This window comes from Equus asinus, chromosome 2 (genome assembly GCF_041296235.1).
Source record: "Equus asinus isolate D_3611 breed Donkey chromosome 2, EquAss-T2T_v2, whole genome shotgun sequence".
NCBI classification, from domain to species: Eukaryota; Metazoa; Chordata; class Mammalia; order Perissodactyla; family Equidae; genus Equus; species Equus asinus.
This window is the reverse complement of record NC_091791.1, coordinates 135,084,025-135,108,201: the sequence shown is the minus strand read 5'-3', so window position 1 is coordinate 135,108,201 and position 24,177 is coordinate 135,084,025. Positions and strand designations below refer to the sequence as shown.

Below are 24,177 nucleotides of genomic sequence, written 5' to 3'. Positions count from 1 at the left end.
TAATAAGAACTGTGAGCCCAGATCCCTGACTCAAATCAGCACGGCCCACTCTTCATTCAGAGAGAATCACTGCCCCAGCCAAGGAGCTGATCACCAGGAAGCATCTGGTTGCAGGGTCTTCCTCAACTCAGCTTCCTGAGACTGGTGCTGCTGTGCCAGACTGGGTTAAAGGACTGACTCTGTTTTGGGTGGTGGTTGGGGCCTGCTTCCTTCATAAGCTCTCCAACGGCTGCCTCCTGGGCAACAGCCACAGTTTTGGCACATGCTTAGGTCTGAGTATCCCCTCATTACTCCTGTCTTTGGAATAGGAAACACCTCTTGCTCAGGTAGTGACTAGTCCAGCAGGGGTGATGAGGGCTGTGGCATGGCTGGTGCAAAAGGTATCTCCTCTCCAGAAGCTGACACATAGGAAATGAGAAGGAAAGGGGCAGAAGGTGGTGGATGAGTCCAAGATGCCAGATGATGGAGGGGAGTAAAGTTGGAATTATACTCAGACTTGCTGGGCCCTTGAAAGAAAAGCTTATCTGAGAAAACTATCTTTGGTTCTCTTGCCTAATCCTTCTGGGTTTAATGCCAGGAATATTCATATGGAAATAAAGGACTGCTGCATACTTCTCATACCCCTAAGTTCTCCACTGTAGCTAGAATTCCCTCCTAAAAGTCAGACCCCTTGGTATTCCTACACCCAATGGACTAATTATTAAAAATTAGGAGAAAATTTCTTAGAATACAGAAATAGACATTTACACAGACAATGATGGGCGTTAATCATATGTGAATGAATCAAACATGGGGATTTTGGAAACAAAAGCTTCTTAAGAGGGTCTTAAAAAAGATTTCCTAAGAGTATCATAGACATTTGTGAAATCCTATTAATGGGTAGGAATACAGTCACTAAACAAAGTGTCATGTGCATCTGGAGAGACTGAATGAATTCTTTTAAATAAAAATGACCAAAGCTTTTATTGTTTAAAACAGTTCTCAATGGAATCACTGGGGAAGGAGTCAAGGAAAAAAAAGATCTTTTTCTGTACAGATGCTTTAGAAAACAGGCATTTTCCAAGTTGAATATCCTGAAATTAATATTAAACAAGGCAAACTAAATTTCGCGGGAGCAACGATATTTCAATAGAGTTACCGGATCCCTGTTAACCATGATTTTCAGAGGGATCACTAACATTTAAGCCAATTTCTATTCTTATTCTTTCCGGAGGATGCTAAGATGATGATTTTTATTTTTAAGTAGGGGCAATCATAAAAAAGTTTGAAACACCGTTTTGGTCCATTTCAAATGATACAACTTCTCTTTTACCTCCTCCAAGGCAAGTCCTAAGAGTTAATGTCTGCTTACAAGCATGTCATAACCTGATGTGCAATGCTGAATTCACCTAACTGGACATTGTGCGAGCTGTGGTTCAGAGCTCTTGATTAAGTTTTGCTAATTACTGTAGCTTAAACTTCAGCAGTAGCAGAAATTTTAAATAATTCTACCCACAAGAAAATAGGCCCCATAATCTGCTCTTCAACTCTTTGGTTTCTTGGTGACTACCAGCAAGAGGACCTGCTAAACTTGGTCAGACCCCAGACCAAACCCACTAAGTGACTCCATATAAATTATTCTCAGAAGAGAATAAAGACAAGTGATGAACCCTTCTTGTATCATGGGTTTCCTTCCAGTTGATTCTTTAATTGATGACCAAAAGTTTTTAACATGCTGGAGTCAGAATTGATCCAGTCGCCCTACTCACAAGCCAAGTGCTCTTCCCTCAGGCCTCTGAGCCATTACCTCTTTCAGACTGTGTTCTTACTATGTCCTGGCTCTCTCCCTTCAGATATTCCTTTGCTATGCTTCTCTTCTTTGCTGTACTTGTACATTCTTCCCTGGTGCTAAACCTGGCTCAGGACCCACAATATCCATGAAGTCTTCCGTGACCACCCCTGTCCACAGTGACCTCTCGAGGGACAATAACATAAGTGTCCTGGAGTACTACTTGTTCATTCAAGTATGTATGTCTTTTCTCTCCAACTAGATGGTATCTAAGCTCTTTGGGGCAGGCCCTGGGACCCTCTAAAGTTTCAAGCACAGAGCTGGATGAACACACAGTAGGCCCTGTATTTGCAGTCAGGATCATGTGACCGATGTCTCACAGGAAAAATCAGACCACAACAATGTCAGACTACACAGACACATGTTTGCTAAATAAATAAGCCAAATGTACTCCTTGATATTGTAAGACTACAAATTCTATTTCCATAAAACCCAATTGTTATATTCAATACATTCCTATCCCTGGGGAAGCCCTGCAGGCAACTTGGCTCAGACAGGGTTCAGAAACAGATGCCCAAGTCAGTCACTGAAGACAAATAGAAACAAGGTAGTCACAGAATCTAGCAGGCTGTTATCACCATGTGACCCCATACATGCAGACAATGTGGGAGAGTTAAAATTCCATACTGCGATAGACCAACTAGCTTAGGAGCACCTGGAAGGTCAGAGGCAATGTCTGGGAAGACAGCTGGGGAGGGGGCTCTGTCTTACAGCAAGAATGTGCCTCGTCAAACATGGATTCTTAATGGTTTCCCCTTCTATATACCTCATGTTGTTCCCAAGAATGCATTTAAGGAACCTTTCCAGGAGTGGAAAAGAGAGGCTCCAACATCTCATTGGTCAAGTCAGCCCTTCCCCACTATATTCTCTTATGGGGGGGGGGGGAGGAGACAATAAAAAAACACACACAAAAAAAACCCCCAAATGACACCAACAAAATGTCCATCTCTCCCTCAAGGAGGAGCTCTCTTTTTTTGAGAGACTCATATCCTACAGATGAAGAACCAGCTGAATCAAAAAGAAAAGTCACAGATTTTTCCAAAGCAGGTTAGAGAACAAGCTGCAGAATGTGAGATTATCTGGCAACAAGTGTTCTTGGGGTTGTGGAGTAATCTAAACAACTGATATAGTAACCTTGTCCTCCTATCTCTGTCCCTCTCTGTCTGATAATATCTGATCGTATTAATTTGGGAAAAAATTCACTCAGCCAAAAATAAAGGGATAATTTTGGATGCTGTGGGATATTGTTTTGACAGGAGGAGTCAGCGATGAGGTGGGTTTGAAAGGAAAGAAGGAACAGATTAATTCTTGGGTACACGTCTGCCCCATCCCCACCTTGTGGATCTAGTTCCCCAGTCTGGGTGGTTATGTCACAAGGTGGCATATGGAAGCCATTCAGTGTTTCTAAGGCATTTTGTTTGGTTTTGCCAATCCCGGCCTAGTCTGGTCCGCTCCCCTAGCACGTGGACTGGAGAGAGGGACTCACCACAGGTTGAGCATTTTCAGGCAGCTACAGAGTGTGTAAAGAGAAAACACAGAAAGGAAGAGAGAAAGAGAGAGAGATTAGTTCACAGAGGTGAGATGGAAGCGACTCCCTGTGAGCCATGCAAACATGCAGAATGTGTCTGTGTTTAGTTTCTTCCTCTGTCAAGGTAGGGTGAGTAGGCCCAGGCCACTTGGTCCCCACACTAAAGTGAAGGTTGGGGGCAGGTGCCTGATAGACATCAAGGTGGGAGCTGGATCTCAGTGAGGGGTAAGGTAAAACAGAAAGAGTTGGTGGGAGCCCCAGGGTGGGCTTTCCTGGGCAACTTCCAGGAAGGAAGCAGGAGAAAGAGCAATGATCCTGCCTATAAGAATTCTCTTAAGCATCAAGGCCAAGCCATTTTGGTTCCCACATGAAATCTTACTGTGCAATTTGTTAAGCTAAGCTCCCAGCTATCCTGAGGGAAAGAGAAGTCCCTAGCGTGTCTGTAAGTCCAACGTGCCTGACTAAAGCAGCCAGCAGTTAGCTCTTCCTCTAGAGGGGGAAAAAAAGGCTTAAGAGACACTGTACCTTATTAGGAGATGACTCAGAGAAAGAGGGTCACTGCTCTGGATTAAGGTATAATTGCCAGAGAAGGGCCTGAATCCCATATTCTTGTTAGTTTTCAGGGGAAATGAGGTCCACATTTGCTAAGTTATAGCTAAAGTCAGTGGATAACCAAAAATTCCTGTGTTCTTACCATAACAAAAATCAACTAAAAAGCTGCCTTGCCACACTACCCTTCCAATCATACTTAAATAAGGACTGTGTCCTGTAGCTAGAGAAAAAGGGAAGTTAAATGTTCATTTTGTATCTAGAATGAAAACCAAGACCTTGTTATTTCTCTCCTCTTTTACACAAAACAAGCTGAGTGGGAACCCCAAATCAAAAGCTTGTAAGTGAAGGTGTCATACAGTCTCCCCAGTCCTGAGGTGAATCTTAACATAGGCAACAGCCCCTTTTTCCCACAAGCAGGCTGCATGGACAAATAGCATCACAGCTGCGTGCAACGAGGGGTTGTTTGGGATGCCTTGTGCTTCTCTAGCTGTGACTTCTTCCCATGAAAATGATCAAGCAGGTGGACACATGGCTTCTCCCCCCTCCCCCCCATACACATAGAAAGCCAAGAAGAAAAACACATGGCTGCGCCCTGACAGTTCCCTGGGCAAGGTGGACTGGTAGCTCATTAAATCACTAGGGAAATCAGAACACAAAATGCCCTAAACTATAAGCTTTTGGATGAAATTTGGTCAAATATAATTGTTCCCTTCTGGTTTCTACATAGTTCAGAAGGCCCCAACCTGGAACTGGTGGCAAAGAGGCACAGTGATCCTTTTTGCTAAATGGGGAGACTTTAAACTCTCTTTACATCCTAGAGTTTAGATTATACCAGGACAGAATATACCAGATTGAAATCTCTTCGCGTGAATGGCCCCCTTTCTCATACACAGGACACAAACACCACAATCACAAACATGATTAGCATTTACCACATACACATTTACCAAATGAAATGAAACGAATGGGTTCAAAAGATAAATCTGTATAGGGCATATTGTAAAACTAAAGCCCATTTAATCTTGGTATTCAAAATACACTATGAAATCCAGAACTAAACTTCTAGCCTTCAAAGTAATAGCTACAACAGTGACTTGGGAATGCAGCAGGGGTGGGAATGGGTATAGCCATCTTTCAAGCCCAGACAAGATTTGGATCAGACCACAGCAAGTGCAGTGGTTCCCAACCTTGGCTACACATTCGAATCACCTGAGCTTCAAAAATTCTTGATGCTCAAGCCATATCCCAGATGAATTAAACCAGTATCTCTAAGGCCAGGATTCAGGCATTTGTATTTTCTAACATGCCCCGAGTGACTCCAGAGTGCAGCCAAGGTTGAGAACCCAGAGGGTAGGAGTACTACATTGTTTATTTGAGAGAATGCAGTTTTGTCAGGGAAACTGAAAAACTGTGAGTACCATTAAAATCTCCAAAGTCCCTGAGAATAGGGAGCACGCTTCCTTACTAAAAATGGTCTCTTCCTGGCATTAAAAACTCCCTCTGCCCTCGTTATGTACCAGGGCCTTATATAAACCATGAGAGGAGCATCTGAAGCTGCTTAGCAGAGTTAGCAGACTCGACAGGAGAGAGTCCAAGTCATCCCTTCTATCTTTTGTTTTTTATCTACTGAGTATGAATCCTTAAGTCTGGGCTTTCCAAGGAAAGGACCTTTTAAAAGCAAAGTGAGCTCATCACATAGATGGGCAGCAGAGCAGGAGAGTGAGCATGGGGGACAATCATACAAAGTGTATTTGGAAGGAAGGAGAATGCAGGTCTAGATTGGCCTCTCACCACCTTATACCCAGAGGTGTAAGCATGTTCTGGCTTGTATTTAGGCTATTTGGGGACTCAAGAGACCTCTTAGGGCACAATATCCCTAGAAATATGTTGCCTGATTGTGAGAATAAGATACTGCCATAGCCTGCATGTTCTCAAAGGGTTTATAAGAAGGGTCATCCATGTTAGGCTTGGCAGCAGTTAGTGACTTGCAAAGGACTTCTCTCTCCCTACCTCATGTCTTCTTGGAGTTTAAATCTGGATCTGAATTTGGGATGGGGCAAAAAGGGAAAGAAGTAACAGAAATGCTGCTTTTGCAGCAGACTTGACAGTAATTTCACCTTCCACCCCATATTCTAAGAGTTTAAACACAGACCATGCAGAGAGCACCAAGGGACTGGTGGTATGGGCAGGGCAAGACATTCACATGCAAGAGAAGCAGAAAGGGAGTAAGGAACCTCCTCACTCTCTTGGGATTCGTGTGAATTCCTTTCCTACCCAAGACTCTTTCACTCACAGGTACAGAGACTATTTTTCTTGCCTGACTCATCTAAATTTCTCTGAATCCAGAATCATTCAAGTGAACAAAAAATGGCCCTAAAATCCTTGCTCCAGGAATATACACGCAGAGTGGCTGGCCAAGAACTAGAAATCTAACGCTATTTGGCATGGCCTACGGTTTATCTAGATAAGTAGATTTTTCTCTGTGTCCCATAGGGAGCAAGAAGCTCCAGGGCCCCAAGAAGCTCCTGATTACCATGTGCTGCAGCTCTTATATCACAACTCTTTTAGTTCACTATACCTTTTGCTCCATGTGGACTAGAAAAATGTGATTGTCCTCTCAGAAATCACAGCTAAAGAAAGGCAGCAGCAGCCTTAAGGCACCATGCAAAAAAGAAAATGGTCAAAGTAAGAAAGCTGTGGACACAAGCATGAGGAATCCAGTCTGAGATGATCCAGCACACAGAGAGAAGAGACAGAGAAAATATTTTTCAACCTATGACTCAAGAGCCCCCTTGAAAGATGAACGTACTTAGCTTCCTCCACTACCTCCACCTCGGCATGAGCTGTGATTGGTGCATTGGAGTGCGCTCCTGTGGGGTCATCGACATTCAGCTCTCCATTGGTTGAGCTAACCACCTGAAACAGAAAGACAGAGTGTGACAGACACCATGGCAGTAGGAGCCTCCTGCCAGCGCCAGACAGGGTCTCTAAGGGAGATCCGGTCTCTAGCTTAGGTTCTAGATAGGCAGTGTCTAGAATGTTTGTTTTCCTGGGTTGAAGGGCCAATTGTCCTAATTTAGGGAAGGTTCCCAGACTCATATCATGGGAAAACACAAAATTCAGTGATGTAATCATAGACTGATGATAAAAACTTCCACACTGAACGCCTGCTCTGTGTCAGGCACTCTGCTACGTTGTGTGTGTGTGTGTGTAAATTTAATCCTCACAAAAATCTTATGAAATAGGACATATTACTCTCTATAATTCTACTCCTCTCAGTTTGTTATGCCATAATTATATATAGACTCAGTGATGATGTTAAAAAAATCCTAAAAAGGAAATAAATACTGGGTATCAGAAACTATAAGCAATCACTTTCCTTCAGAAATTTCTTCATGGCTTTGACCATTGATTTGAAGTTACTCAAATAACAAGACTGCCACATCCTCTCTGGTAAGAGTGCAGACGGTAAGGAAACACTTTCCCTTGGAAGACCAGTCTTATTTCAACAATCTTTATTTCAGGTTCAGTGTCATCCCATTTCTCACTGATGGTCCCCGAACTGTAACTGAAGGCTCTCACTCCTGTCATCTGGTTAATGTGGACCCGATCAGGCTTCTCTTGCTTGTGCAGCTGCTTCTGCCACCTGGTTTCATTTCCAGCACACGATTCCTGTTTATGTGGGTGCTGGGGAGTGGGAAAAGGGACCCCGCTGGACAAACCACTCTGCTGTTAAAGACCTTGGCTGAAACACGGGAGAGAACCACAAAATAGGATAAATGGTTCAGATATCATATGCTCTTGGGTAAGTAACTTCATTTATTTGAGACTGTTTCTTACAGGATGATGTGAGAATTACACAAAAAAATGTATGAGACAGTGTCTAGTATAATACACGGAACATAATAATGGAGGCAGCAGAGAACAGTAAATAAGAAGTGGGATCTAGGCTTAGTCACCCATGTTTGAACCCTAGCTCCATCACTTACTTGCTGTGGGTCCTTGGGCAAGACCTCAACCTTTCTATGCCTGAACTTCCTAACCTGTAAAATGGGGAAACAATGCTGCTTACCTAAGTGGGTTACTGTGCAGAAAATCCACAAAAAGTACTTTAGCCTAATGCTATGGTACGTGGCAATGGCTGAATAAATGTTCAGATTACTGTTATTCTCTCACCAAAAATCTTTATTCTTATCTCCCTCTAGATCTGGGGTCCTCATCAGCAGTTAATTCACAAAAATATCCTGCATAGTCATAAAGAGGAAGGTGGGAGGAAATATTAATATAAGGAGTCTTTGGGGATATTTATTCAAAGAGAAAAGGGCAGACAAGGTGAATACTGCTTACTAGTAGTGTATGCCAACCATTATTTCTAAACCAGAAATATTTATTGTTCTTATTAATAATACATTCTTCAACAAAAATTTAAACAATGATGTACAGTTAGTCAAAGAAAACTACGTTAAATTTGGACTTACCCAAGAGAGACCCAAATTTCTGCTAGTGATCAAATTTAGCGTCTCTTGATTAATGGAACCACCTGACCTTATTTATCTCCAGACATAATATAATAACTACTATATAACATTATCTATGTAGTATTCTTGCCCCCATCCCCCAAAAAAGTTTTATCTGAATCTAAGTAATTACAGAAAAAAATAGACAAATCCAAATTCTGGGACATTCTATAGGACAATAAGCCTGGACTCTTCAAAAAAGGCATATTTAAAAAAATTTTTTTTTCTTTTAAAACAGGGGTGACTGTTATAGATTAAAAGTTTAAGAGATTGAAAGAGACTGAAGAGGCATAACAATTAAATGCAATGTGTGAACCTTGATTAGATCCTGAACACTATAAAATTAATTTTGGGGACAATGGGGGAAATGTGATATGGACAGTACATTAGATATTAAAGAATTATTATTAATTTTCTTAGATATGACAATAGTGTTGTTCGTTACATGAGAGAATGTCTTTGTTCTTAGGAGATGCAGGCTGAAATATTTTGGGATAAAGTGTAATGATGACTGCAACTTACTTTCAAATAGTTTAGCAACCCTCCTCCCCCCCAACCAAACTCAAACACAGAGTTAAAGCAAATACAACAAAATCTTAATAATTCCTTAATCTAGGTTAAGGATATATACAGGTTCATTGCAAACCTCCCTCCCCGACTTTTCTGTAGATTCGAAAATTTCAAAATAAAAAGTTGAGGAAAAAACCAGCAAAAATAAAAAGTAGAGGAGAAGGGCTGGCCCCGTGACCGAGTGGTTAAGTTCGCATGCTCCACTTCGGTGGCCCAGGGTTTTGCCAGTTCAGATCCTGGGCATGAACACAGCACCGCTCATCAGGCCACGCTGAGGTGGCGTCCCACATGCCACAACTAGAAGGACCTACAACTAAAATATATAACTATGTACTGGGGGATTTGGGGAGAAAAAGAAGGAAAAAAGAAAAAAGATTGGCAACAGTCGTTAGCTCAGGTGCCAAGCTTTTAAAAAAAAAAAAAGTTGAGAAAAAAACAGCAAAAGTAAAAAGTGGAGGAGAGAAGGTTTACAGATTGGAGAACCACAGCTCCTCACACTAATGCTGTCTTGTTGCTTTCCTCAGCCTACATTTGCTTCTTGTGGGCGTATTCTGGCTTCACACTAGTGATAATGCCAGTAAGTTCATTCTGTGGGCTCAAGGGTTAAAAGAAAAATCATAGTAAGTTTCTTAACATGAACAATGTAGGAACTAGACAAGATGGTAAACAAAATGCCTTGGCCTCTACTGACACAAACAAAGCAGGAGTAAGCATCGCTGCTGCGAGTTACCTGGTGACTTCGGGTCACACTCTAATTTCTCCCTGCTATGAATTGCCGCATGGCCTGCAAGCAATGCCCATAGACAATCTAAGGAAGAAGAGGTTATCCCCATTTTACAGACCAGACATCTCGTCTGTATCAATGAGTATCTAGTTTCAAACGAATCAGGCACAAATGGAAACCTTAAACTCAACTGCATGTAATATATTTGGGAATCAATGGCTACTAACCTGGCCCTTCAGAGCATCCACTTAATTATTTCAGGTTGGAGGCACAGTTTGTCAAACCACTGAACTGCAGCTTCGATGTGCAGTGGAACAAACACTAGTGTAGGGGACTGACGAGCTGGATTCCAGATCTGCCTCTACCATCAACATCCTCTGTGAGCTCCCATTTCTAACTCTGTAAGACTAGGCTACACAAGACTAGACCAATGACCTTGGTGCTATCTACCTCATAGTTACATACGATGATGTCTAGGAAAGAAATGTGAAAAACTGTAAAGAAACTCTATGAATGTAATGAATTATTAGTATTTTAAACAATATCATTTTTGTACTTTTTCTATGAAATTTTTAAGTAAAACATCACTAACAAATAAGCTATTTGTGTACCTGAAATACTGACATTTATTTTGCTGTAATCACTATTAAAACTAATCCTACATTCCTCTGACTATATTACACAGAACCAAAGTAATTAATATTTTATTTTATTTACTTATTTATTTATTTTTTTGAGGAAGATTAAGCCCTGAGCTAACTACTGCCAGTCCTCCTCTTTTTGCTGAGGAAGCCTGGCCCTGAGCTAACATCCATGCCCATCTTCCTCTACTTTATATGTGGGACACCTGCCACAGCATGGCTTGCCAAGCGGTGCCATGTCCGCACCAGGGATCCAAACCAGCGAACCCTGGGCCACCGAGAAGCAGAACGTGCACACTTAACCAGTGCACTACCGGGCCAGCCCCAGTAATTAATATTTTATATGAATAGCCATGAAAGAGACTAAGGTGAAGCATTATTCTGAACTTACTCCTTAATACTGGTAACATCCCTTTTAGGAATCTCAAAAATTTGAGTTCATTAGTCCTATTTTCAAAATGTTACTGTGAAGAAAAATCAGAGCTGTGTACCAAAGGAAGCAGTACTTGAGCTGATAATCAACATTTCAATCCTACTTTTCACAACTAATATATTTGGTAATTCTCTACTTTAGCTTCCCTATCTATAAAAGGGGTATAATACTGACCTCAACAAGAGTTGTAAATAATTAAAAATTATAAAGATTTGACGAAAGCAAATATTAGCTAAAAGTTAAAAGTCGTTCTTAAGTCTTATGCTCTTGCCTGGAGATTTCTAGATATTTCCTATACGTTTTAATTTGAACAACTTTAGAGTCATCTTTTTGAAAGAGAAAAACATACTGTCTTCTTGAATTTAGGCCTTTCACGTATGGAAGATCTGTGGAAATACTGGAAGGATGGGAACCAAAGGGGGTCTTGCCCATTAAAAAGGCTGGAATGGGAGTGTCCATGCGGCTTATCAGAGCAAACTCTATCAGGTCATTTCAGCATTCTGCACGCCACTCTTCCAGGCTAGGCCAAGCATACTTTGACCGCATTCTCTTTGGGAAGTGAGACAACTCAGGAATATGTGGGCATCTGTTGTGCTACAAAGGAACTGCTAATTTGGTTTGCAAAAAGCATAGCCTTTATGAGTTTACAAAAATTGGTGCTAAAATCAACGAGGAAGATGTAGTGAGAAGCAGCAGAGCTTAATATGGTATTAGGGAAACGGCACAATTGCCTGTTCTCTATCCAAGTGTCAAGGAAGCTGGCAGAACTTAGTTTAGAGAGAATAAAGGGAGGCTGCATTTTTCTTTCTTTTTTAAATATTGGCCCTGAGCTAACATCTTCCACCAATCTTCCTCTTTTTTTGTTCTTCTCCCCAAAGCCCCCAAGTACATAGTTGTATACTCTAGTTGTTGGTCCTTCTAGTTTAACTATGTGGGATGCCACCTCAGCATGGCTTGATGAGTTGTGCTGGGTCTGCGCCCAGGATCTGAACCGGTGAAACCCTGGGCCGCACAAGCAGAGTGCTCAAACTTAACCACTCGGCCACAGAGCTGGCCCCTGGGAGGCTGCATTTTTCAAAAGTGCTGCCAGAAACTCTAAGTGACTCCAATTCTAATCTAAAGACAACCTCTCACAGTGGACAATAGGAAACACTGTCCAAATGAGCACCCATGTTCCAGGAACACAAATCTAGTAACCTAAACTGTTCAGAAACACTTGACTATGTGGTGTTTCCTTTTTAAAACTGTCTTTGTTTTTTTCTCTAATTACAAAGTAAGCATGTTTATTGTAAGAAATAAAATTAGAACATTAAAAAAGATAACATAAAAAGTGCAAGCTTCCAGTGACATCATCACAGGGAAGTAAGTAGCTAGTGGGAAATTTGGTGTATATTCCTTGACAATAAGTATACGCAAAGTATTTACGTAAAAGGACAAATAGTAACTATTTTAGGTTTTGTGAGCTAGAGAGTCTGTGCTGAAACTATTCATGTAATATGTAAACAAATGAGTGTGGTTGTATTTCAATAAAACTTTATTTACAAAAACAGGCAGAAAGTGGGATTTGGCCCATTGGTTGTATTTGCCCAACCCTACTCTACACTGTTTCTTTTTTTCCCCTGCATACACTAACGTGTGTGTGTGTATTCTCCTTTATATATATTTTTTCATACATATGTGAAAATAAATAAATCAGGGCCAATTTTACTCATTGTTTTACCACTCACTTTTTCCACAATACATCTTGGACATTTTCCATACTGCCCAGAGATTTCTCTTTCCCCACCATATGGAAGTATTGTATTTGTTTAGTTAATGCTGAACAGATGAACATTTAGTTGCCTCTCATTTTTGGGGATTAGAAACCAGCCAGCAATAAACATTCTAGAACTGCAGTGTCTAATACAGTAGCTGCTAGCCACATGTGGCTACTGAGCCTTACAATGTGGCTAGTCCAAATTGAAATGTTCTGTAAGTGTGACACACACACTAGATTTCAGACTTAGTAAAAAATAAATAAATAAATAAGGTAAAATACTCAATATTTTTAATATTGATTTTGTGTTGAACTATTTTAGATATACTGAGTTAAATATATTATCAAAGTTAGTTTTACCTGTTTTTTTACTTCTTTAACGTGATTACTAGAAAATTTAAAATTGCAAATGTGACATATATCTTTTAACAGCATTGTTCTAGAACATATATCTTTAGTATCTGTGCATTATCTGAAACTGGATTCACTGGATCAAAACGTATAGATATTTAGGATTTTAACAGATATTCCCAAATTACCCTCCAAAATAGCTGTAATTCACATGTCAACAATAGTAGATGGATAGGCTATTACTAAACTTACAAAGTTTAGCAAATGTGATAGACAAAAACTGACGTGTACATATTTAGGTTTTATTTTTATCAGAGTTATATAAGCACACTGTGTAAAGAATCAAAATATTTTTACATGGATTGTTAAGGAAAACAGCAGTCTCTCTCCTTTGCTCCACCCTTTCCCCTTCCTTTATAGCTGATTCCTTTGTTTTCTACCTCCCCATCTCGAATAACATGCATCTTGAGTCATCATTTTTGGGGATTATATTCACCTTTTCCATTCTTCTGTTCTTCCATTATAGTTTACACTGTAATTTTGACTAAAACAATTCTTAGTATTTATAGTATGACAATTAAAAGCTACTTACAGCTGTGCCACGAAGTATACCATGGTTATCTTTCCTTCCCTGTAGAATTTCTTGTTTTCCTTGAAATTAATTATCTTTTAAAATGTATCTTTACTTAGCTTTTTATACATTAGTTGCTGATCACTAATTCTAACCAAACTCTCTCATTTTTCTAAACAGCTACTTTCAAGATATTGACATATCAGTATCCTGGTCATTTCATCATTTTACTAAAATTGCTCTCTAAGCCTCTGGACCAGCTCTGTTTGGGACAGGCTATCCTCTTCTACTGGCGTCCTAGGATCTCCTAACTTTACCATTATTTTGGAGAGTCCCTTTGCTTCTCTCCTGTGTTGAATCTCTTATTTCCTTGATTCCATATCTTCCTCTTTCTTGGTTTACTCATTTTCATAGTGGATATCCTCCTGCAGCTTCATAAGAAAGGGTGCATGAGAAGTAAAATTTTTGAGACTATTGATTTTTGAAAATATCTTTATTCTATATTCCAACCAGACTGACAGTTTGGCTGAGTATAGAATTCCAGGTTGGAAAAAATTTTCCCTTAGAATTTTAAAGGCATTGTACATTACCTTCTGATTCCAGTATTGCCATTCAAAAATAGAAGCTACATATACTAATGCCTGACTTTTTCTTTGCATATGACTGTTTTTTCCTTCTGAGAGCTTGAAAGATCTTCTCTTTGTCCTCAGTGTTCTGAAATTTCATAATGATGTACCCTTGTGTGGTTCTGTCATCCATTATGCTGGGTACTCAGTGAGCCCTTCTGATCAGGAAACAAGTCTTCATGAGTTCTGGAAAATTTTGTCAATGATTTCCTCTCCTCTAGTTTCTCTGTCCTCTCTCTGGAAGTCCCATTATTTAGAAATTGGACCTCTTGGACTCTCCTTAAATCTTCTAATTGTTTGCTACTATTTTCTTTTTTTTTTTTTTTTTGAGGAAGATTAGCCCTGAGCTAACATCTGCTGCCAATCCTCCTCTTTTTGCTGAGGAAGTCTGGCCCTGAGCTAATATCCATGCCCATCTTCCACCACTTTGTATGTGGGACACCTACCACAGCATGGCTTGCCAAGCATCTGGGATCCGAACTGGTGAACCCCGGGCTGCCGAAGTGGAACGTGCGAACTTAACAACTGCACCACCAGGCCAGCCCCTATTTTCATCGCTCCCTCTCTTTGCTCTATTTTCTGAGAGACTTCCTCACAAATTCATCTTCCAAACTACTGAGTTTAAAATTTTTGTCTACAATATTATGTTTTTAATTTCCAAGAGCTCTTTTTTGATTTGCTCTTATAATGTTCCTTTTAAAAATAGCATCCTGTCCTTGTTTCACAGTTGCACTATCTTCTGCCTCTGAGGATATTAATAATAAGGGTTTTTTGGTTGCTGTTATTGTTTGCCTTGTTGGTCTCTATCTTACTAAAGGCTTTCCTCAGAAGTCTGATAACCCTTGATTGCTCAGATTTAAGAATGGGAGACTGCAAAGTTAACTGGCACTGTGAGTACAGGAGTGGGACTTTTACGTGTGGATCTACTGCAGAATGATGTGGCTGGGCCAATTCATTAGAAACACCCTGTTGTCAGTATGCTCAGATGTTGTCTTTGGGCTGGTCAGATTCCCCAGAGCCGACTCAATCTCCTGCCTGGAAGGGACATACCTGGCTATCAGCATTCTGAAGCACTAAATGCGGAAAGCAGGCACTCAGTATGTTCACTTTCATTTAATCTCCCTTTTTTCAGTATAGCACTCTGTCCCCAAACATGCCTCATATCCCCTAACCCAGAGACCCTCTATATTGCCCTCTCCAAAGAATAAATCTTTGGTCTTTGCTGGGGAGAGCGAAAGCACTTTTAGGGATCTCTGGCTTCTTAAACAGACTTTCAACGAATCTTCTTTATTTTAGCACATGCCCTTCCACACTCACAAGCACCCAAGGGCCAATTTCTGAGCCTTTTGGGAATTCCCCAGTGTAAATAGGCTCTCAGCTTTCCCCTCTCTTGGCTCAGGATTCAGTTTTCTTAGGACTCCTAAGTCACTTAATAATTGCCCATCTGCTTTGCAGCTTCTAACATTTTGTTGTTGTTACCTCTTCTGTTTTCTCCATCCTTATATGGATTTACACCTTTAAAAAAAACCCCTTTATCATTCCTTTACAGGTGTTTCAAGATAGGGTGAGAATTCATCTGTATGTTCAAGCCATCATTTTTACCTAGATGTTCTTAAGAGGTTTTTACAGGGCCAAAGCTGTCTTCTAACTTTCAGTGAATAACACCATCTTCAGTGAATCATTCCATGTAAAAGCATATCCTAGACAACCAAGCCTATTAAGATGTATTTCTACGTGCAAAAAGGCTTGCCTACTCCATCACAAGAATTTCTATTTGGTAGCTCTGGGTTTCACTTGAGGGCCCAAACTGATGGTGTAACTAACCAGTATGAGAAGAATATTTAGGTTAAGATTAGTAAAACAGTAATATAAGAAAAGTTACACAAGATGTTCTTATGTACTAGAGAGAACAGAGATTCAAAATAGTCCAAATGAAATCAGAAATAATTCTCCAAGACCACACTTATTCCAGGGAGACAAAAGAAACAGCCCAGCTTCTTGAGTACCCACTCAGAAACAGCTGACTTGGACCAATTAACATTCTCATCTTATGCGCTAAGGCATATATCATAATGGAATGAGCTACATATGCAGTCCTCGATCCAAAAAATACTTATTCTAGACGTTTCAGGTCGTTACAAATTCAGACTTGATACTAACAGACTTCTACCTTGACATTATTTTTATGGTTTATCATGAGTGGATCAAGGTTGTAGTAGTAGTTTAACCAGAAATCATTATCAGAAATCATACAGACATTTCTTAAGCAATGACAACAACCAGCAATCATCTCAACAAGTGACTCTTACAAGTCCATGTAGGCAGAAAATCAGCACATAGATATTCAGTTAACTATAGAAGCAGCTCAACCTTGCTAAAAGTTTCCATTCTAAAGGAACTTGAGTTTCAGAAGCAAGCCAACATTCTACTAGCCAAGATGGGAAGGCCAGGAAAAGGCAATAAAGGCAGTAAGTACCTGCACTGATCCCCCATGGCGGTCTGCAGCCAAGTGAGACGTCAGGTACGAGGTATTGGTCTGCCGGCTGGGCTGGATTTCCCATTCTCCTCGGCGCTCTGACGATGCAGTCTGCTCAGGCATTAGGAAGCATGAGAGCAAGATATGGAAGGAAAGGTGAAGCAACAGCAAGCAATAACAAAATCAAGTACATTAGTGTCCCTGAAGGTTTTGTTTTTGTTTTGGATTTTAAACTAACAACTGCTGCAAAGCACTAAGGAAAAAGTTAGCTTGGCTATATTCATTTCAGCCTGATGAGCCAATACACGACAATCTATAGCATACCATCCTCACCCAGACACAAACAATAATCATTAAAGAGGAAAAAAAAAAATCAAAAGCTGGAAATCACCTTTTAGCTTCCATATTAGTAAAATTTCAGTAGCCACTAAGCAGAATGTTAAGATTGTTGGACAAAGGAACAATCATACTTACAAATCATTTTACTGATTAAAGATCCATCTAAATAAACAGCAGTCAATACAGAAAACTCCTAGCATTAGGAATCAAGATAATATGCCTTTTCCTTTAATAGGGAGCCCACTACTCTCAACATAAACCTACAGGAGACTTTCAACTAAGACAAAATGAGCAGCAGCAGTGGCTGGAATATGCTTTCTTATCTAAAAGAATAAACAAAGTATCTCTTCAAAGGCAGGTTCACCAGTCAAGATTATGAAAAGATAGGGGGAAAAATAAGGCTACAATGTTTCCCTGATTCTTCTAGCTAACAGCCTCTAGACTTGAATCAGAAAAAATTTAGATATGACTACTATGAATTATTTTCTTCTGGAAAGCAAAAGGCAGATCTTTTCCCAGCAAAAGGAAGGCTTTCAATTCAAAATCTTTTTGAGTTCCGCTTTCATCTTTGCTATCATTCAGGCTCTCTTCATTCCTTCTTTACCTGTTTTTTAGATCTCACACTATTCTGATCTTGCTCATATGTGATTTTTGTTCTGAAGAATCTGTTTAGATGCCTCTTCCCCTGTGCCAGATGGCTGAGGAGGTGTTAACATCATGATGCTCAGCTGTAACAGTCCTAAGGCTCTACAAAAATGAAAAATGAGGAGTTGGAGAGGCAGCAACGAGGGATTAGTAAATCAAATTTTAATTGCTGCTGATATAAACAGCAGCAGGGGTCGGGATGTGATACTGCTGCTCTACATGAAAACCAGTAAAGATGCTATAAATCTTAGAAATGTTCATCGCTACAAACGTTGTATTCTAGAAAAAAGAAAGAGAGTGAACAAGTAGTGGTTTGAGGCTCCATACTCACTCTCCCCATTCTGTATCTCACTGACAAGAGTTGTTTAAAGCTCATCTATAAGTCACCAAAAAGACTTTCCCCATTAAAGAACAAAAAGGCCTCATACAGGAGCTACAACTTACTCATCTTCTTTATTAATGGAATATGAAGTCACATGGATAACAGCACTATGAAGGATCATGTTTTCTGACAGTCCTCAGGGAATGAGCATATTCTGTAACAAGGCAGCTGTATTAACTTGCTTGCTACATACTCTTACAAAAGAGGGCTTTGGTTTTTTATTGCTAGTCACATTTGAGAGAATCAAAGCTACCCAAAATATCCTCCCCTCCAATTATATCTGTCAACAGAAGCTCAGATGTTTCATTTTCCAAAATAAGACTGTGGTTTATAACATAATCATAACTATTTTATAAACTTATTGACATTATCATATCCTCAGAGCACTTAATCTCATTTACTCTCGCTACTAGAGAATTGAGAATAAATCTGTTCTAATATTATAAGTAATATCTGTAACTAATATCTACTAGTGATAGCTTCTTCAGTTCTCTCTAGGACTTTTTGATTTTTTATAACATTTAAGTAGAATATTTAAGCTCCTAAACTACTATACAAAACTGTCAGTTCTCAAAAAATTTAAATGCTTAAAAAATATCCAGACATTTATAAGCCATTTGGTGGTGTTTTGAGTTCTATGATATATGTGCAATGCAATTACTTCTCTTATGCATGCTCTCTGTTTTGCATTTGTTTTTAAGGCAGATAAATTTGAAAATGGCAAGAAATGTACATATAACATACGCTTTTTTTTTTTCCTGTTTTTTCTCCCCCTAGTACACAGTTGTATATTTTTTCAGTTGTGGGTCCTTCTAGTTGTGGCATGTGGGATGCCTGCCGCCTCAATGTGGCCTGATGAGCGGTGCCACGTCCGCGCCCAGGTGCCAAACCAGTGAAACACTAGGCCGCCGAAGCAGAGTAAGTGAACTTAACCACTTGGCCATGGGGCTGGCTCCACTTATATGGTTTTAAGCTTAACAAAATCCTGGAGAGCTGATCAATGATTATTTCCATTTTTACTAAAATACATATCGGAAGTCTGGTTTGATGCTACTATCTGATTCACAGGGCTGTGTACTTGTTTATATCCATTCTAGCCAAATAAGTAATTTGTTGAAAGAATTAAAATTTTTGTCTAAATGAAAATAGCAAGCCATTTTTCAAAGGCCTAAAAGTTACACTCCATCTCCATCCTAAAATCAATGTACTTTTTACCTTTTAAAGAGAGAAAAATAATGTTAACATTCCAGATTAGTTCATAAATGCTTCTACTGTGACAAATGAAGAACACACTGCGCCATACTATTGCCCTCTAATGCCTTCTATATTCACCGAAACCAACAAAACCAAGTGACAGACGTGAACCTGGGGTTGTTGGTTTATTACGTTGGGAAATACTTTTCACTGTAATGTTAAACTCTATGGCTATTCTTTTCTGGAATTTAAGGGCTTGGACTGGTATCTAGAAGTTGCTGTAGTAGAAAAGGTCATTTGCCAGTTTCAGAAAGCGACTGAGTGCCTAGGAGCTAGATGAAACCAAGGAATGTCAACAACTACAGTATTCTGCTAGTGTACCTTCCCCTGAAAAGTATTCTAGACAATACTGTGTACACAGGGGTTATGATTAGGCATAATCAGCACAGGAGCTAGTTACACTGAGCAAACCAGTAAAAGAGAGAGGCAGGTAAGCCCTTCACTCTTTAAAGATCACTCATGCACACATATCTATCTAAAAGGCAATCAGGAACGTCCATGGGCAGAAGAGTCATTCAGCAAAATCAATCTCTATGCATTACTTGAAAGGCAAAGGTCCACATGGAGTGTGTAAATCCCCAAAGGCAGGAGCAGGAATCTCAAGTAGTGGAAATTCCTTGGGGGATCGCTTTAAAATCTTCAGTTGTGATTGCACTACCTGCGTGGAAATGCTTGGTTTACTATCCAGTAGGAGAATGTGGAAACAAGAAAGCAGCAATCCAGCACAGCATAAATCAAAGGCAAAACTAACAAAAAATACTTAAGGGAAAACACAGAAGCGTGGTGTACAAAGTCAAAACTACCACCTGTGCCTATGGCAGGGGAAACAAATCTCTCCCATCAGTCATTTGGCAGGGATGAATGGACAGACAGTAAGGAGAACGACAAGAGGGCAGGAAAACAGTCTGAAAACACCTCAGATGCCACCCATCTATTGGCTTAAAAATTACTTCAAATTCTTATAGGAGATAAAGCTACTGTTCCGAAGCAAAAGGCAGGAAAACATCTTTCTCTTGCTGTAGCAAACAAGTCACCAATCCTATTCTTTAAGGTATTTTGAAAAATTAATTTTGATGACATTTACAAAGAACTTTATCCATTTCACTTTACAGCTCCCCAAAGACTTTAAAAGTTGCCATCTATACAGATCTTTTCGGCCTCCCATGTTAGTCTTCTAGGCCTCATTATATAATTATTGTCTTCAACTATAATTAACAAGACTAGAGACTGAATAGTACCAAAAGGTTAGCAATGGATACACTAGATTACCAAGACAAAAAGAATTTTTTTTTAATGTAGTAGGGCTAAGATGGAGGAAGAAAGAATGGGGCAGGAAGAACGATAAAGGGAGCATGTTAAAAAAATTGAGGGAGTATATTAGACCTTAGATGTGAAATGAAAAAAAGCTGGCAGAGTTATTGAAATGTATACTTTAACAAAATTAAAAACTTCCATTAAACTCATGAAATAGAACCTATTTTCCTATGCCACACAGGGATTATTCTTGCAACCTTGTCACATGTGCAAACAGTGACTTCCTGTATTCCACAAACTTGATCAAATATCAGGGATGTTTGAAAATCGCTGGTAACAACTTGGAAAAGATTATTCCCAAGTTCAATATTATGTAGGCCCAGAGAGCCAGGAGTATCAATTCTGTGAAGCTCTGAGAAAAATCACAGGACCTATCCAAGAGGTTTGGAACTCTCTCCTCAAACCCTGCCCTATTCTTATTCAAAATGGTATAAGACACCTCCCCTAGGGAAGGATGACTTATCTAAGATAGGGTTACTCTAGAATCACCTTCCTACGAGGAGGTGCTTCATGACACAGGGTATCTGATGAAATAAAAAATATTGAAGAATGCACACAGACAGAAGAAAACTTTTAATTTGGAATTAAAAGCAGAGGTGAGAGCAGCAATTAGGTGACAAGATGGGAGACGCTAAGAAAAGGACTGTATTTCAGTTTTGCACTTGTTTGTTTCAATGTCCCCCTTGGAGTTAAGGTCCTAGAAATAAGGAGGGAAAGCCCCATTCTGCATTAAGCTCTATGCGGGAGAGTGGCAGGGCCAGTGTGCAATCTTCACACCTGAGCTCCAGCTAGACAGCAGGCAGCAAGTTAGGAAATTACACACAGATCAGAAGGAGGCAAATTATCTCCAAGCAACTCCTCTGCCCCTTCAACCAGCAAAGTCTGAACCTTGCTGAAAATAAAGCAGTACTCTCTGAAAGGAAGGGAACAGAGAATTAATCAGCCCTTTTTTTTTTTTTTAAGGCTACTGGACTTCTAAAAAAAATAATAAAGATTTTATTTTATGAAGATCTCTGACCATCTTGGCTACTTAGCAATCTGGCCTAATTTCTCCTTTGGAAAAGCTAAGCTTATAACAAGCTTCATTCGTAAGCACCACAGCTCTAAGCCACAACATATTTTTCTAAGGCTACATATTCTTTAAATCTAATCCCTTGGAGTTGGAGCCTGGATACAAACAAACAAACAAATCTGAACTACTCTCTTATGCGGGGCACATCTTCTTCAGAACTAAATATGATTTGACCCTTTTAAGATTTGTTGTTTATTTCTCGTGTGTTTATAAAGTACTGAATTTAAATATCGTTCTTCTGGAAGGATGAGGGATCAGTTTTACTGATCTCTGATTCATATTTTCCTGCCTAGTCAAACTGGAGAATATGCAAGCAAACACTTCATCTAGTAAAAAAATTACAAAGAAAAAACTCTTTCCCTTAAACATATACTGTGCATATAAAAATGAGTAAGTGGGGCCGGCCCGGTGACGCAGAGGTTAAGTTCGAACGTTCTGCTTCGGCAGCCCAGCTGGTTCGGATCCCGGGTACGGACATGGCACCACTTGGCAAGCCATGCTGTGGTGGGCATCCCACATATAAAGTAGAGGAAGATGGGCAAGGATGGGAGCTCAGGGCCAGTCTTCTCAGCAAAAAGAGGAGGATTGGCAGCAGATGTTAGCTCAGGGCTAATCTTCCTCAAAAAAAAAAAAAGTAACATTTTGGGAGTCAATATTATCAGGGGTAGGATACCACGTCCAGTAGAGTTTAATAGTTCTTGATGGCCAATCTGACTCTTTTCAACCTCAAAACAGATCTGTTCTCCTTAACTTTCTAGGCCAAAAATCCCTTCTTCATATGCCCACAGAAAACCTACCAAATAAAAGGGGTCAATGGGAGAAAAAGGAAACTATCAAAATTGCCGAACCATGTAGTAAATGTCTGTGTAGCATTTACTTGAGTTAGGACGGTCACAAGCTTAAAGTTCTGAAAGAGCAGGAAGCATGTTGCTGCATGCACATCCTAGTCAACGCAATATTCTATATTTAGTGTGTTGAACAAACACAGAATAAAACCTTTGACAGTACAACCTACTGTCCTCCAATATTAGATCTCTGGATATTGGCAGGACCCACGTCCTGATCGAATTTGATCGGAGACTGCAAGGGAAGCTTTGCCAGGTAGAAATAAACAGAACTATTAAATTTTTCATCCCCTTCCTGATGAATAGTAATGCAGAGTTCTTTAGAGGGGAACCAGAGCCATGGCAAGATTTACTATCTTTGGAACTGGGAAAAGACAAAAACCAAGGGTAAAATGGTAGAAAAGACTAATCCATTGGGATCTTCCTGAATGGACCTAGCTTTTAGGGATATTTATTCTATCCAAACCCATGATTTAATTATCATTTTCTAGCTGGGTAAAATTAACATTCAAAAAGTTGTTCTTGAGCATCTGATACTAAAACAGTTTTAAAAGACAGATCCAATATAGTGAGTTTAAATGCAGTTCTTTGGGAACCATATTTGGGATCTATTACATCTAGGAACCAAACAGTACTCAATTCAATACACTGCCAATCTAGACCGCAAAGCAAATTTCCCCTGAAAATTCTCATTGTGATGGAGAAGAACTAATACAACTGCCTGGACTGACTTTGCAGCAAGAAGCCTGCTGTGTTTCTTTGCACCCTTCCCCTTCAGCAGACAATGCAGCCCCTACTCTGGCTGCCAAACAAGGCAGAATGGTTCTTTGTGGAAAGAGAAAACAAATGGGAAGAAAAGCTTAAAAATTATTTTTCATGGAAAGATAAACAAAAATCTATATTTTTAAACAGACATCTGATTTCATCTCAGCTCCTCATTTGACAGATTCATTCATTCATTCATTCATTCATTCATTTATCCAGTGCCTCCTATTCCACATATTGTTTAGGTGCTAAGGGTACAGCAATGAAGAAAATAAAAATTTCAGCCCTTACAAGGCTTACATTTGAGAAAGCTGAGGCCCCCCAAAAGGTTAAATGTCCTATGGCCAAAGTCTCAAGATAAGCTAAAACCAAGTTCTGAGCCCTTCTTCTTTGTCTTCCTGCTCTATGTATGGCACTGAACACAGCTTATTAATCATCAGTCTCACACAACTGATAGGTAGATTTACCCAGAATAAGGAGACTCTTTAGGCACTATCATCAACATCATCTCCATGCCTTGACTTTCAAATATCTCTCTCGTTTTCTTTTGAGAGCTATCTTCTGTGTGCTAGCTACCTTCAGCTGGAATGTACTGCCAGTATTTAAAACTCAAGATGCTTAAATTCAAATTCCAAATAAGTTTCTACCTCAACTTTCTCATCTGTAGTAATAGTTAACACCTGCTTCCAAATTATCCAGGCTTAAAATCTCAGCAACAGCTTTAACTTATCCTTCTCCCTCAACCCTGGCATATTATGGGGGCTGCCAATTCTGGTACATTATATCTCTGTAACACTTTTCAATTCCATTTCATTTTACTACTATAACCCATCTAGCCCCTCTTGACCTCTTAAGGGAACTCACTGTCCTCTTATTGGTCTCTATGCTGGCTACCAGGCTGTTACCACCTTCTGTGCCAAAAGATTTCTAAAGGAAAGTTTTGATCATATCACCCCTCTGTTCAAAACCCTTTAGTACCTATTCCTAA

The 24,177-nt window shown here is 39.8% G+C and overlaps 1 protein-coding gene across 15 annotated transcripts in view; it reads right to left on the bottom strand.

The window, feature by feature from the left end:
- Positions 1-24,177, bottom strand: part of CSNK1G1 (casein kinase 1 gamma 1) — a 195,632-nt gene that overhangs the window by 7,012 nt on the left and 164,443 nt on the right. For 8 of the 15 annotated variants that reach the window (XM_044764742.2, XM_044764737.2, XM_044764731.2 and 5 more), the window contains 2 exons: positions 16,574-16,684; positions 6,718-6,824 (listed from right to left, as the gene is read on the bottom strand). In XM_044764742.2, coding sequence (XP_044620677.1) covers positions 6,718-6,824; positions 16,574-16,684 — 218 coding nt within the window. The other 7 variants (XM_044764741.2, XM_070500168.1, XM_070500166.1 and 4 more) reach the window with 6 other exon arrangements.